This window comes from Schistocerca gregaria, chromosome X, assembly GCF_023897955.1.
Source record: "Schistocerca gregaria isolate iqSchGreg1 chromosome X, iqSchGreg1.2, whole genome shotgun sequence".
Classification (NCBI taxonomy): Eukaryota; Metazoa; Arthropoda; class Insecta; order Orthoptera; family Acrididae; genus Schistocerca; species Schistocerca gregaria.
The window spans coordinates 76,047,195-76,060,879 of record NC_064931.1 but is presented as its reverse complement, the minus strand read 5'-3'; the positions used below and the strand labels follow the sequence as shown (position 1 = coordinate 76,060,879).

The window sequence follows — 13,685 nt, the reverse complement described above, 5'->3', positions numbered from 1 at the left end:
TCCCTGATGTGGGTGCTGAAGCACATCTCGCAATAGGGTGACCAGGATCACAATCCTGGGCAACAGACCATCAATAGCTAAGAAACCAACACAATCTAATACTGAAAGCCTGTGACTAAGGTCAAAATAATTAAGCAGAGGATCAGAAGGCCTGCCCAGAGTCCTGTCCAGCCAACTTTGCTGAACGAGGTGAACAACTTGATGCAAAACTGGTTTGGCAGCGACAGCAGCTGCAATTTGGGTGCCCCTAATGGGGAATACTTCCACTGTATGTTGCTCCTTAATATCTATATGAAAACAAAGTAGTTAATCCTGATCAAAAGTAGGATTTGGTTTTATCAGAAGCTGGGACAGTAAATTGACATTGGCATGTTGTGTGGTAGGCCACAAGAGTATTTCATAGTTTTAGCAAGACATAGACAAGGGCCAACACTGAAGGTGATGTGCTGCTTTGTTGGGCAACGAAACAGATGGATTAAACAACAAAACCAAGGGCTTGGGATCAGTAATGAGGTGGAACTTAGACTTGTACAAGAACACATGAAACTTTTTGAGTGTTTAGATGAAGCAGACACTTCCTTTTCAACTTGGGTGTAGTGCTGCTGAGTGGAGTTGAGCGTTTCTGATGTGTAAGCTGTTGGACGTTCAGAACCATCCTCATGTTGATGTGCGAGAATGGTCCCAAGTCCATACTGAGAGGTATTCGAAGCCAAAACCAGGTGGTGACCAGACAATGAGCAGAATGTAATTTATATTTAAAAAGTGTGAGGCTACTGGCAGGTCAGCATTCACTGAAAAGGAACATTCTTGTGGAGTAACTTGTGGAGGGGATGGGCGAACACACCTGCACCCAGAATGAATTTGTGGTAGTAAGCAATGTCACCTAAAAATGTTTGGAGTTCTGTGACATTGATAGAATGAGGCAGAGCTAAGACCATGGTAACATGACAATGTAAAGGCTTAAACCATCCCGAGAAACTTCAAACCTGAAATACACAATGGATTTGCCGAAACTAGGCCAAGTTGGATTTCAACAACGCAGTATGTAAGACTGTGAACAAGGTGAGTAAGTCACGTAAATGCTCTCCGCAATACATCCATCACAACAATGTGATTGAGGTAGCTGATGCACTCTGGAATGGCCGTCATAAAAAAACATGGAAAATTACCAGGCTGCTTGCCACACCAAACAGGAGGCAACAGTACTGGTACAACCTGAAGGGCATGTCAATCACAAGGAGCCATTTAGAATCCTCATCCAATGGTACCTGTAAATAGGCTTCAGATTAATCAGTTTTGGAGAAAAACTGGTCCCTGGTGAGTTCAGCCAGTAACTTGTCTGGACGAGGCAAAGGACAGGTGTCAATGATAGATTGAGCGTTAACTGAAACTTTAAAGATGCTACAGATGCAAAGATGACCAGTCAGTTTTTTAACAATCACGAGGGAGGTAAACCATTCTCTCAATGTAATAGGCTGTATGACCCCCAACAACATCAGCCTGTCTAGTTCCATTTCACTTGATCACACAAAGCCACTGGAATATGGCACGCACAGAAAAAACGGCCATGTCCTAGGTTTCAGGGTAACATGTGCCACAAAATTAGTGGCACAACCTAATCCATCTGAGAAAAAAAGGCGAGAACTCAGAAGACAAAGTATCTAACTGCTGGTAAAAGTGGCGGCTGGAAACAAGGTGCACCACATCCAAAATGGAAAACCAAAAGCATTGAAAACATCCAGACTGAACAAATTTGAAGTACCAGCATCATTCACTACCAAATAAGTTAAGAAACAAACCATAGATTTATTCATAGTTGGAGCCATAACTTGCCCCAAAATTGGAATATACTGTTGTTGTAACTCACCAAATGTTCAGTAACTGGAGACAACATCGGAGACCCAAATCCATATACACTCCTGGAAATTGAAATAAGAACACCGTGAATTCATTGTCCCAGGAAGGGGAAACTTTATTGACACATTCCTGGGGTCAGATACATCACATGATCACACTGACAGAACCACAGGCACATAGACACAGGCAACAGAGCATGCACAATGTCGGCACTAGTACAGTGTATATCCACCTTTCGCAGCAATGCAGGCTGCTATTCTCCCATGGAGACGATCGTAGAGATGCTGGATGTAGTCCTGTGGAACGGCTTGCCATGCGATTTCCACCTGGCGCCTCAGTTGGACCAGCGTTCGTGCTGGACGTGCAGACCGCATGAGACGACGCTTCATCCAGTCCCGAACATGCTCAATGAGAGACAGATCCATTCGTCCCTCCATTCACGCCTGTCGCGACACCACTGGAGGCGGGCTGCATGATGTTGGGGCGTGAGCGGAAGACGGCCTAACGGTGTGCGGGACCGTAGCCCAGATTCATGGAGACGGTTGCGAATGGTCCTCGCCGATACCCCAGGAGCAACAGTGTCCCTAATTTGCTGGGAAGTGGCGGTGCGGTCCCCTACGGCACTGCGTAGGATCCTATGGTCTTGGCATGGATCCGTGCGTGGCTGCGGTCCGGTCCCAGGTCGACGGGCACGTGCACCTTCCGCCGACCACTGGCGACAACATCGATGTACTGTGGAGACCTCACACCCCACGTGTTGAGCAATTCGGCGGTACGTCCACCCGGCCTCCCGCGTGCCCACTATACGCCCTCGCTCAAAGTCCGTCAACTGCACATACGGTTCACGTCCACGCTGTCGCGGCATGCTACCAGTGTTAAAGTCTGCGATGGAGCTCCGTATGCCACGGCAAACTGGCTGACACTGACGGCTGCGGTGCACAAATGCTGCGCAGCTAGCGCCATTCGACGGCCAACACCGCGGTTCCTAGTGTGTCCGCTGTGCCGTGCATGTGATCATTGCTTGTACAGCCCTCTCGCAGTGTCCGGAGCAAGTATGGTGGGTCTGATACACCGGTGTCAATGTGTTCTTTTTTCCATTTCCAGGAGTGTAGGTTAATGAGTTCAGTAAACCACCCATGTCCACTTGTAGTCTGAGCACTTTGATAAACAGCTTGTTATGATTCATAAGCACTGGAGACAGAATTAACATCCATGTTCATGTCTGTAGGAGGTGGTTGGGAACAACACACAGATGCTATATGTCCTGCTGCTGCTCAAGTAGAGATTGGATCACTGCCTCCACGGATAGAAGTAATGAAGGAACCACCAAATAGACTGAGCACTTGGAAGTGAACACCACACTTGTCACCAATTCTATCACACTGTAAGACACTATCAACAGCATGACCGCAATCAACCATAGTTAATTCTTCTTCTACTTACAGGCAGACAACAATTAAAAATGTAGATACAAACATAGAAACAATCCAGGTGCTGATATAAGCAGTTGCTGACAGTAAGTATCAACACAATATGAGAGCAAGTGCCTCCTGCACCAGGCTTATAAAGAGGAGGGCTCCGGTAGACAACAAGTGATTGCTGTTCCATGTATGCAAGTCATGTGGCCCACCACAGGTGTTTATTCAAAATGTAGTGCACCGGCAGCCTGGTGCTGCGGCATCTAGCCAAGTATTATGTACTGGGTTATAGCAGATAGTACATTATGTGCATATAAAATACTTACCACAGTCAGTGAGTATTGGTCACCATTAAAAAATTGTTTTTCAGTTAAAAATCTAATGAATTGTATTTAATTCTCTTATCAAAAAATAAATATTTTAAGTGATTTTTTTTGTTTAGGTAAATGTAGTGAGAACTAATTTTCCATTTGTTGCTTGAAGAGCGGCTAAGTAGTTTTAATATTAAAAACTGTCAGATGCGTGCTCTAATCCCAGAATAGTTAACATAATGCTTTACCAATGCACAACCGCACTCAGGTAGCTTAGCAGCCATATGCGACTGTGTATCGTGTGAAAAGTGAGAAATTTCAGGAAAATAACCAAACAGATCAATAAATAAAAGAATTAAAGTAAGTCAAGTCAATGAAAACAAAATGCACTGAAGAAAGGGCGTGAATAATAAAAAATGTTAAGATTTAGAATGTGATGGATGTTGAAAGTAAAAGTTGAGAGGGTTATTAGTCGCATGACAAAAGAGCAGAAAAATTAATAACATCACTGCAGTGGGTCGTGATACTTTGGGACAAGTATTGCTGGAGTGCTAAGGGACATGGCAGATGCAATAGGAGAAAGTTACCTAATTGCAGAATGACAAATGGGTGCAGATGCTCTCTTAAGAGCAGGGAAAAAGGGGATTAAAGTATAGGGTAGATTGGATGCTGTGGGCTGACAAGAACAAATAAATTTTAGCTGCAAATGTCTTTTTATTGGCCTATGACTAGATTAGTTCTTGTAACCTACTGGACTTGGTGGAAGGGCTGGTGGAAGATTGAAGAGGTGATAAGCTATTCCTTAACACCAAAGAAAATTGAGCATTGTTGAATACATGCTCATATGTGTATTGAAATCGCTGCTATCAAGGAGGAGAATTCAGATGGCACAAAATATACAAACCTCTTGTGACTTGCTATAGAATGTGCCCTGGAATGGGTGGTTGCCCATGTGGCAGATTAAAACTGTCACTGGATGAGAAATTTGTCTTCCATTGGGCACCGTTCACCGGAAGATGACAAGTGTAACATTCATAAAAACATTGTGGTTTCTGAATACTGCCACCAGCAGTAAACGCTCAAAATTTTTACATTGACACAGACTGTAAATTGCAGCAGTGGTGAGAAAAAGAAGATTATGCATCATGGTTGCTGACATATTTCAGAGGAAGGTATGTTCAACAATGCAGAAATAATTAGGGATAAAATGGTTTCTGGACATGCTATAGACAATTGCTTACATAATATATGTAAAGGTGATGCATCTTTACCACATCTTCTCTGCTGAGTAATATAGACTCACTTAAGACTGGGACTGGGAAAAGCATCTGGTCAAACACAACACTGACAACATTTCGGATTTAAAAGTGTGCCAGCAATGTCAACCAAGGTGAGAAAAGTTGCACATGATGAGGAATAGGAAGAGAAAGCAGCAAGAGGTTCAGAATGCTAATGATCCCAGATCTCGGTTTTAGTAGGTTTCTTGCATCTATTTAGGAGGTAAGAGACCACTTACAAATTACTGTAAAACAAACTTTCATCAATATAAAAGGTGTATCATCTGCTCTGTAAAAGTAAGACATTTAAAATGTAGATAATAAAATGAAAATCATGAACTGTTGACATATCAATGAAAAGCTCTTGTGCTTTGAGCTGGGTGGCAGTGTCAAAATACTGTGATACTTTGTAGAGTGTCATACTTATAATCTTCTGGTGAAGAAGATGGTAAGTAAGACAGTCTGTGAAATGTTGCATTATTTTAACAGTGTCTACCAAGAGGTTTTGTCAGTAGCATATGCTAGGAAAGTCTACATTCACAGTTGACATATAAATCATTTGTCATAAAAAATTTGACTGGTGAATGTGTTAAATGTCAGAAGGAGGCAAGTATTTTCATTAAGAAAGTTAATTCCATTATTAATTTTATAGCTATATTTTTAATGTTTCATTAACTGACATTGCTTTATATAATTCTTATGGTATCATTTCTTTCCTTAGAGGTGTATTTTCAAAAAGACATGTGATGTTTCTACTGTGGGCTATATGGATACTGATTAAATTAGTTCACTCTTTCTTAGTTTTTTGTCATTATATGATACCACAGCTTATTATTAATGAAGTAGCAGAAGTTATCTAAAGCTGTAGAGTATTTGAAATGATCAGATAGGAAATCTGGAAAACAGTGGTCTTGTGACAGTAACAATATTGAAACTTCCTGGCAGATTAAAACTGTGTGCCAGACCGATACTCGAACTTGGGACCTTTGCCTTTCGCGGGCAAGTTCTCTACCATCTGAGCTACCCAAACACGACTCGCACCCCATCCTCACAGCTTTACTTCTGCCAGTATCTCGTCTCCTACCTTCCAAACTTCACAGAAGCTCTTCTGCGAACTAGCACCCCTAGAAGAAAGGATATTGCAGAGACGTGGCTTAGCCACAGCCTGGGGGATGTTTTCAGAATCAGATTTTCACTCTGCATCAGAGTGTGCGGTGATATGAAACTTCTGGCAGACTAAAACTGTGTGCCGCACTGAGACTTGAAATCGGGACCTTTGCCTTTTGTGGGCAAATGCTCTACCATCTGAGCTGCCCAAGCACAACCCATTCCCCGTCCTCACAGCTTTACTTCTGCCAGTACCTAGTCTCCTACCTTCCAAACTTCTGCGAACCAGAAGAGCTTCTGTGAAGTTTGGAAGGTAGGAGACAAGATACTGGCAGAAGTAAAGCTTTGAGGACGGGGCGTGAGTCATGCTTGGGTAGCTCAGATGGTAGAGCACTTGCCTGTGAAAGGCAAAGGTCCCGAGTTCAAATCTCGGTCTAGAACACAGTTTCAATCTGCCAGGAAGTTTCATATCAGTGCACACTCCGTTGCAGAGTGAAAATCTTATTCTGGAACAATATTGAAGCATACATAGAACTTCTACCTCAAATTTTGTCCGTGACGGACCACAGAGAGATTTCCAGCATCTAGTATCCCACATTATATAATACATCAAATTCACAAGTAACCATCCAGATTTAGGTTTCCCGCGATTTCCCTAAACTGCTTCAGGCAAGTGGCCAGAATGGGTCCTTTGAAATGCCACATCTGATTTCTTTCTCTAATTTTGAATCATTCAGAGCTTGGGCTCTGTCTCTAATGCCTCGATACTGATGAGATGAAAAACCCTAACCTCCTTCCTATCTTTTATTGCACACTCACACAAAATCAACAAAACTGCAAACACCCCTTTCTTGTGTGTTTTCAACTTTTTGTGTTAGTCCAAACTTATGTTGATCTATCTCATCAGAGTAAGTAACACAGTACTATTCAACAATCCAATAGCTGAATTCGAGTAACACTATAGTTCCTTAGCATCAAAGTCCTAGATTATTTTTTTCACTTATGAAGGAAATATCCAGCAAGAAAAGCAGTGCAAACCCGATGCAGAATATGTACGTTCTGTCAGTAGTACCCAGGCTCTCTATTCAAAGTGTTTTGCTATTTCTTTTATGTGTTTGTGCTAAATCAAACAGCCATTATTTTTTCTGAGGGCGTGCAGCTCTACTGTATGCTTAAATTATGACAACACCCTCTCTGATAAAATATTCTATAGGTAAAATAGACCCTATTCAGATATCTGGGTGGGGACTACTGAGGAGGGTGTTGTCATCAGGAAAAACAAAACTGGCATTCTATTGATTACTGTGTGGAATGTCCAATCTTTTAATTGGGCAGGATGAACAAGACTTTTGGTCAGGTAAGTACAGGGCTATAGACACAAAATCAAATCTAGGAGTAGGTCTAATAATGAATGAGAAAATAGGAATGTGTGTAAGCTACTATTAACAGCATGGTAAATGTATTATCATAGCCAAGATAAACACAAAGCCAACAACCACCACAGCAATCTCAAGTTTTTATGTCCACTAGCTCTGCAGATGATAGAGTTTGAAAAAAGTGTACGATAAGATGAAAGAGACTGTGCAGGTAGTTTAGAGAGATGAAAATTTGTGGTGGGAGACTGGAATTTGATAGTAAGAAAAGAAAGAGAAGGAAAAATACTAGAAGAGTATAAAGTGGGAGAAAGGAATTGAAGAGGAAGCCACCTGGTAAAATTTTGTACTCGGCATAATTCAGTTATCACTAACACTTGGTTTAAGAATCGTGAAAGAAGGCTTAATATCTGGAAGAGACCTGGAGACACTGAAATATTGCACATTGACTATACACTGAAGTGACAAAAGTCATGGGATACCTCCTAATATCGTGTTGGGCCTCCTTTTTCCTAGAATAGTGCAGCAACTCAACACGGCATGTACTCAACAAGTAATTGGAATTCCCCTGCAGAAATATTGAGTCGTGCTGCCTCTGTAGGCATCCACAATTGCGAAAGCGTTGCCAGTGCAGGATTTTGTGCACGAACTGATCTCTCAATTATTTCCCATAAATGTTCAATGTAATTCATGTCAAATGATCTGCATGGCTAAACCATTTGTTCAAATTGTCCAGAATGCTTTTCAAACCAATTGAAAATAATTGTGGCCCGGTGATGTGGCACATTGTTGTTTGAGAACATTAAGTCCGTGAATGGCTGCAAATGGTCTCCATATAACTGAACAAAACCCATTTCTAGTCAATGACTTGTTCAGCTGAACCAGTGGACCCAGTCCATTCCATGTAAACCCAGCCCACACCATTATGGAGCCACCACCAGTTTGCACAGTGTCTTGATGACAAATTGGGTACATGGGGTCTGTGCTACATTTGTAATCTACCATCAGTTCTTACCAACTGAAACTGGACTCATCTGACAGTTTTACAGTCATCTAGGGTCCAACCAATAAGGTTACAAGCCCAGGAGAGGGGCGGTCTTGGCCACATCATGATTTTAGCAAAGGCACTCACTTTGGTTGTCTGCTGCCATAATCCATTAATGCCACATTTCGCAGCACACTCGTAACTGATATGTTTGTCCTATATCCCACATTTATTTCTGTGGTTGTTTCATGCAGTGTTGGCTATGCGTTGGACTGACAACCCTATGCAAACACCGCTGCTCTCGGTCGTTAAGTGAAGGCCATCATCCACTGTGTTGTCTATGGTGAAAAGTAGTGACTGAAATTTGGTATTTTCAGTACACTGTAGATTACAGAATATTGAATTCCCTAATGATATCCAAAGTGGAATATCCCGTGTGTTTAGCTCCACCTACCATTCTGTGTTCAAAGTCTGTTTATTCCCTTCGTGCGGCCATAATCATGTCGAACACTTTTTCACATGAAGTACCTGAAAAGCTCCATCAATGCCCTGACCTTTTATACCTTGTGTTGACAATATACTGCCATCTGTGAATGTGCATATCACTATCCCATGACTTTTGTCACCTCAGTGTATAATATTAAGCCAGAGAGTTTTGACCCAGATTTTGAACTGTAAGGCATTTACAGGGGCAGATGTGGACTCTTACCATAATTTATTGGTTACAAGCTGTAGATTAGAACAGAAGAAACTGCTAGTAGGAAGGAAAGTAAGGAGATGGGACCTGGATAAGTTAAAAGAATGAGAGGTGGTTTAGAGTTTCAGAGGGAGCATTAGGCAATTATTGACTGAAACAAGGAAAGGAATGCAGTAGAAGATGAATGGGTAACTTTGAGAGATGAAATAGTGGAGGCAGGGGAGGATTAAGTAATTAAAAAACATGGAATTGTATCACTGAACAGCACAGTAGTTACTGAATTTAACTGATGAAAGGATAAAATACAAAAATGCAGCAAATGAAACAAGAAAAGGGGAATAGAAACATTTAAAAACATGAGACTGACTAGAAATGCAAAATGACTAAGCAGGAATGAGTAAAGGAAAGATGTAAAGATATAGAAGCATATATAATTAGGGGAAAGATACATACTCTACAGGGAAATTAATGAGACATTTGAAGGAAAGAAAAGCAACTCTATGAATATCAAGAGCTCAAGTGGGAAATCAGTTCTGAGCTAAGAAGCTGAAAGGTGGAAAGAGTTTATAGAAGGGTTGTACAAGAGAAAAGTACTTAAAGGCATTTTATAGAATGAGAAGAAGGCATATATGAAGATGCGATAGGAGATATGACACTGCAAGAAGAATTTGACAGAGTCATAACTACTGATACCCTTTGGAGAAACAGCCATAACAAACTATTCCGCCTGGTATTCAAGATGTATGAGAAGTGCGTGATACCCGCAGACATGTGATACCCTCAGACATTCAAGAAGAATGAAATAATTCTAATTCCAAAGAAAGCAGGTGCTGCAGGTGTGAATATTACCAAAATATCAGTTTAGTAAGTCATGGTTGCAAAATACTAACTACAATTATTTACAGAAGAATGGAAAAATAGTAGAAGCCATTCTTGGGGAAGGTTAGTTTGGGTTCCAAAGAAATATAGGAACATGTGAGACAGTGCTTGACCCTTTGAGTTCTCTTAAAGGAAAGGCAAACCTCCATTTCTAGCTTTTTTAGATTTGGGAAAGTTTTTAACAATGTCGACTGGAATACACCCTTTGAAAATTTGAAGGTATCAGGGGTAAAATACAGTGAGCAAATGCTTATATAAAACTTATACAGAAACCAGATGGCAGTCACAAAGGGCAATAGGCATGAAAGGTTAGCAGTGGTTGAGAAGGGAGTGAGAGGGGATTGTAGCCTATCCCCGATGCTGTTCAATTGCTACAGTGAGCAAGCAAAAGAAAAATTTGGAAAAGGAATTAAAGTTTACAGAGAAGAAATGAAAACTTTGGGGCTTTCTGATAACATTGTAATTATATATGAAGATGGTATCTGTTCTTTCTGCCATGAGTAATGAGTGTAGTGGGCAGGGGCACTACAAATGTAGTGTGTGACAGTAAGTTGGGAATGTGGGTCTCACGAGGAGCATGCCAGAGATAAGTCCCTGCAGTCGCACTATCCTCTGTGTCCTCAGTGCCTCAGGTGGATAGAGCATCTGCCATGTAAGCAGGAGATCCTGGGTTTGAGTCCCGGTCAGCGCACACATTTTCAACTGTTCCTGTTGATATTTATCAATGCCTATAAGCAGCTAAAGGTCTGGATTTCATTGTAATTACATTTTAATTCTGGCAGCGATGGCAGTGGAGTTGGAAGGGTAGTTGAATGGAATGGACAGTGTCTCTACGGGAGGGTATGAGATGAATACCAACAAAAGTAAAAAGGGTAATGGAATGTAGTCAAATTAAATCAGATGATACTGGGAGAATTGGGTTAGGAAATGTGACACTGAAAGTAGTAGATGGGTTTTGCAATTTGAGTAGTAAAATAACTGACGTTGGCTGAAGCAGAGAGGATGTAAAATGTAGACTGGCAGTGACAAGAAATCTATTTCTGAAGAATAGAAATTTGTTAACATCTATTATAGATCTAAGTGTTAGGAAGTATTTTTCTGAAGGTATTTGTCTGGAGTGTAGTCTTGTATGGAAGTGAAACATGGACAATAAACAATTTACACAAGGAGAGAATAGAAGCTTTTGACATGTGGTGTTACAGATGAATGCTGAAGATTAGATTGTAAATAGTGTAGCCAATGAGGAGCTACTGAATATAATTGATGAGAAAAAAAATTGTGACACAATTTGACTAAAAGAAGGGATCTATTGTAGGGTATATCTTAACACACCAAGGGATCACCAATGTAATATGGGAGGGAAGTATGTGTGATAAAAACTGTAGAGGGAAACCAAAAGATGGATACAGTAAGCTTGTTCAAAAGGATGTATGTTGCAGTAGCTATTTGCAGATGAAGAGGATTTCACAGAACAGAGCACTACAGAGAGCTGCATCAAACCAGTCTTTGGACTGAAGACGACGATGACAACAATGACGATGGCAACAAAAACATCTAAATCAAATTTTGGTGACTCTTCTGTAACAACCCACTTTCATAATCTTCCAGTGATATCAATAGTGTTGATGGTGCATTAATTATCTATAGTTTTCCAGTTGTGCTACTCTCGTAGAATTTTCTAAGTAAAGTGGTTGTATAAACTGTTCTTTTATATTTAATTTCTTAAATGAAGTAAGAAGTCACCGCTGTCTTTTAATTATTTTACAAATTGTTCATGGAACTAAAGTTTACTGTCAACCTTAGTTTTAAACTAAGGTTGACAGATTATTTTCATTTAGATAACAAAGCGTTATGAATGCTCTTAAATTTTTAGGTGGTCCAGGAGTACGAACGCGCTGTTATCTTCCGCTTAGGGAGACTTCGTAAGGGGGGAGCCCGTGGTCCGGGAATTTTTTTTGTCTTACCATGCATAGATACGTACTGCAAAGTAGATCTACGGACTGTTTCATTTGATGTTCCTCCACAAGAGGTATGTTAAATATAGAGCTAACAAATAATAGTATTTATAAGGAAAGCTAATGTGAGCAAAGTAAGTAGCATAACACAGTGTATGTCTGTAGTTACGATGAAGCCTGATACTCTGTATTTCGATTTGGTGCTGATATGGTCCCATTTCCCTAGTTATTCAGAGCATAAGTGATTTCTATCAACAAAATTTTCAGTATTTTTCAGGGATGTTGGATGAGTGTTGTTGTAAAACCAGCTCAGTCTCTGGTGGTTTGTTCCTGAGAAACTACATTTTTAAATACTTTAAATGAGCTACCTTTCTGTATGGCTATACAACATTTGTTTCATAGTTCACACTAAACCATATTTGCTTCAGTTCAATTAGTACTTTTTACTTCTCAGTTGCTGCAAGCAAAACCTTTGCACGCTGTTTCATTGCAGGTGTATCCTGATCAGTTCAGTTATCAGATACAATACATCGGACTTCATCTTCTGAAGTTCAGGAGTTTGCAATTGACACTTACACGGACTATGTATTACCATTTTTACACTTACTGAAAGTATATGTCACCACCTAGAACACCCAAGGATTTATGACAATCGAGAATGTATCATTTAACTTTGTCACGATGACAGTGCCCGCATCATGAAACACCTGCTTTAAAGAGCAATCCAGGTTGTTTGGTAGTTTTGTTCTAGACCTGCTCTGTAATTTACGTATTTCAAAACTTTATAAATAATTTTTCTCAATTATTTCTCAGGCTTGGAAGGACAGTCACTGACTGGAACCTTGGCTTTTGTAAGGGAGGGTGAAGGGTGGGGAGGTAGGTGGCTGGTGGCAGTGGCAGTGACAGTGACAGTGGCAGTACATCACATATTGTTCTGTGAGTGCAGTGTATTTGTAAAATTGCGGCATTTCCAACCAGATATTTGTTACAAAACACAATTAATTGCTAAAGTTTTAAAGTGGTCCAGCAAAGTGAGCTCTTGTTTTCAAGGACATCTCAGTGAGTGTATTATTTTGGGGCCAATAGTTTCTTGAATAAGTTAAGTTTTCTGTTTCCCTACTGCACTGTCATTGGTGTTAACATACCAATAACAACATCTGTTTGCCCGTGGTATTAATGTGAATGTTTGGAAAAAATATGTGAATTATGTTTCTGGGAGAAAATTTAAACTAAAACACTAATTGAGGAAAACATGTTATTTCAAAAAATAAAACATTCTGTAAGAAGTTAGTTAACACCAAAAAAAAAATTATTTATAAGCAGCAGATATAAGTGGTATCAATGAAATGTTACTGATTCCTTTCACTGAAACATGGGAACAGTGGGCTTTTATGTAAAGAAATTTATTCCTCTTGTAGACCTTCAGTTTGTGATGTGGTATGATGTTGTGTTCATGAAAGCAGGGCAAATGTGACCTTTTGTTTTACAAAATGTGGAACAGTAAGAAATTCAGTCTAGAGCTGGTGTTGTCCATATGTCAGCATTTTTATTTATGAACTGAAATTGGAATAAAGTGACCATTTGGAGAGCAATTGTGATATGCATAATTTTTACATAATTGTCTGATTGCACTGCTTTTTAAATAGAATTACCAGTTTTGGCTGTATGGTAGCCATCTTCAGAGCCTCCAATAGAAGTAAAAGAAGGTACAGTAATAACTAAGACATTAATAGATTTTTTAAAAAATATGACAAAACTTATAATAAAAACAATGTACCTCTCATTCTGCTGCACCACAAGTCATAACATGCAAAAATAACATTTCA

General features: G+C 40.1%; 1 protein-coding gene across 6 annotated transcripts in view; it reads left to right on the top strand.

The window, feature by feature from the left end:
* Positions 1-13,685, top strand: part of LOC126299589 (band 7 protein AGAP004871-like) — a 260,008-nt gene that overhangs the window by 221,154 nt on the left and 25,169 nt on the right. For all 6 annotated transcript variants that reach the window (XM_049991611.1, XM_049991609.1, XM_049991610.1 and 3 more), the window contains one exon: positions 11,778-11,933. In XM_049991611.1, the coding sequence (XP_049847568.1) occupies positions 11,778-11,933 (156 nt within the window). The remainder of the gene's footprint in view (positions 1-11,777; positions 11,934-13,685) is intronic.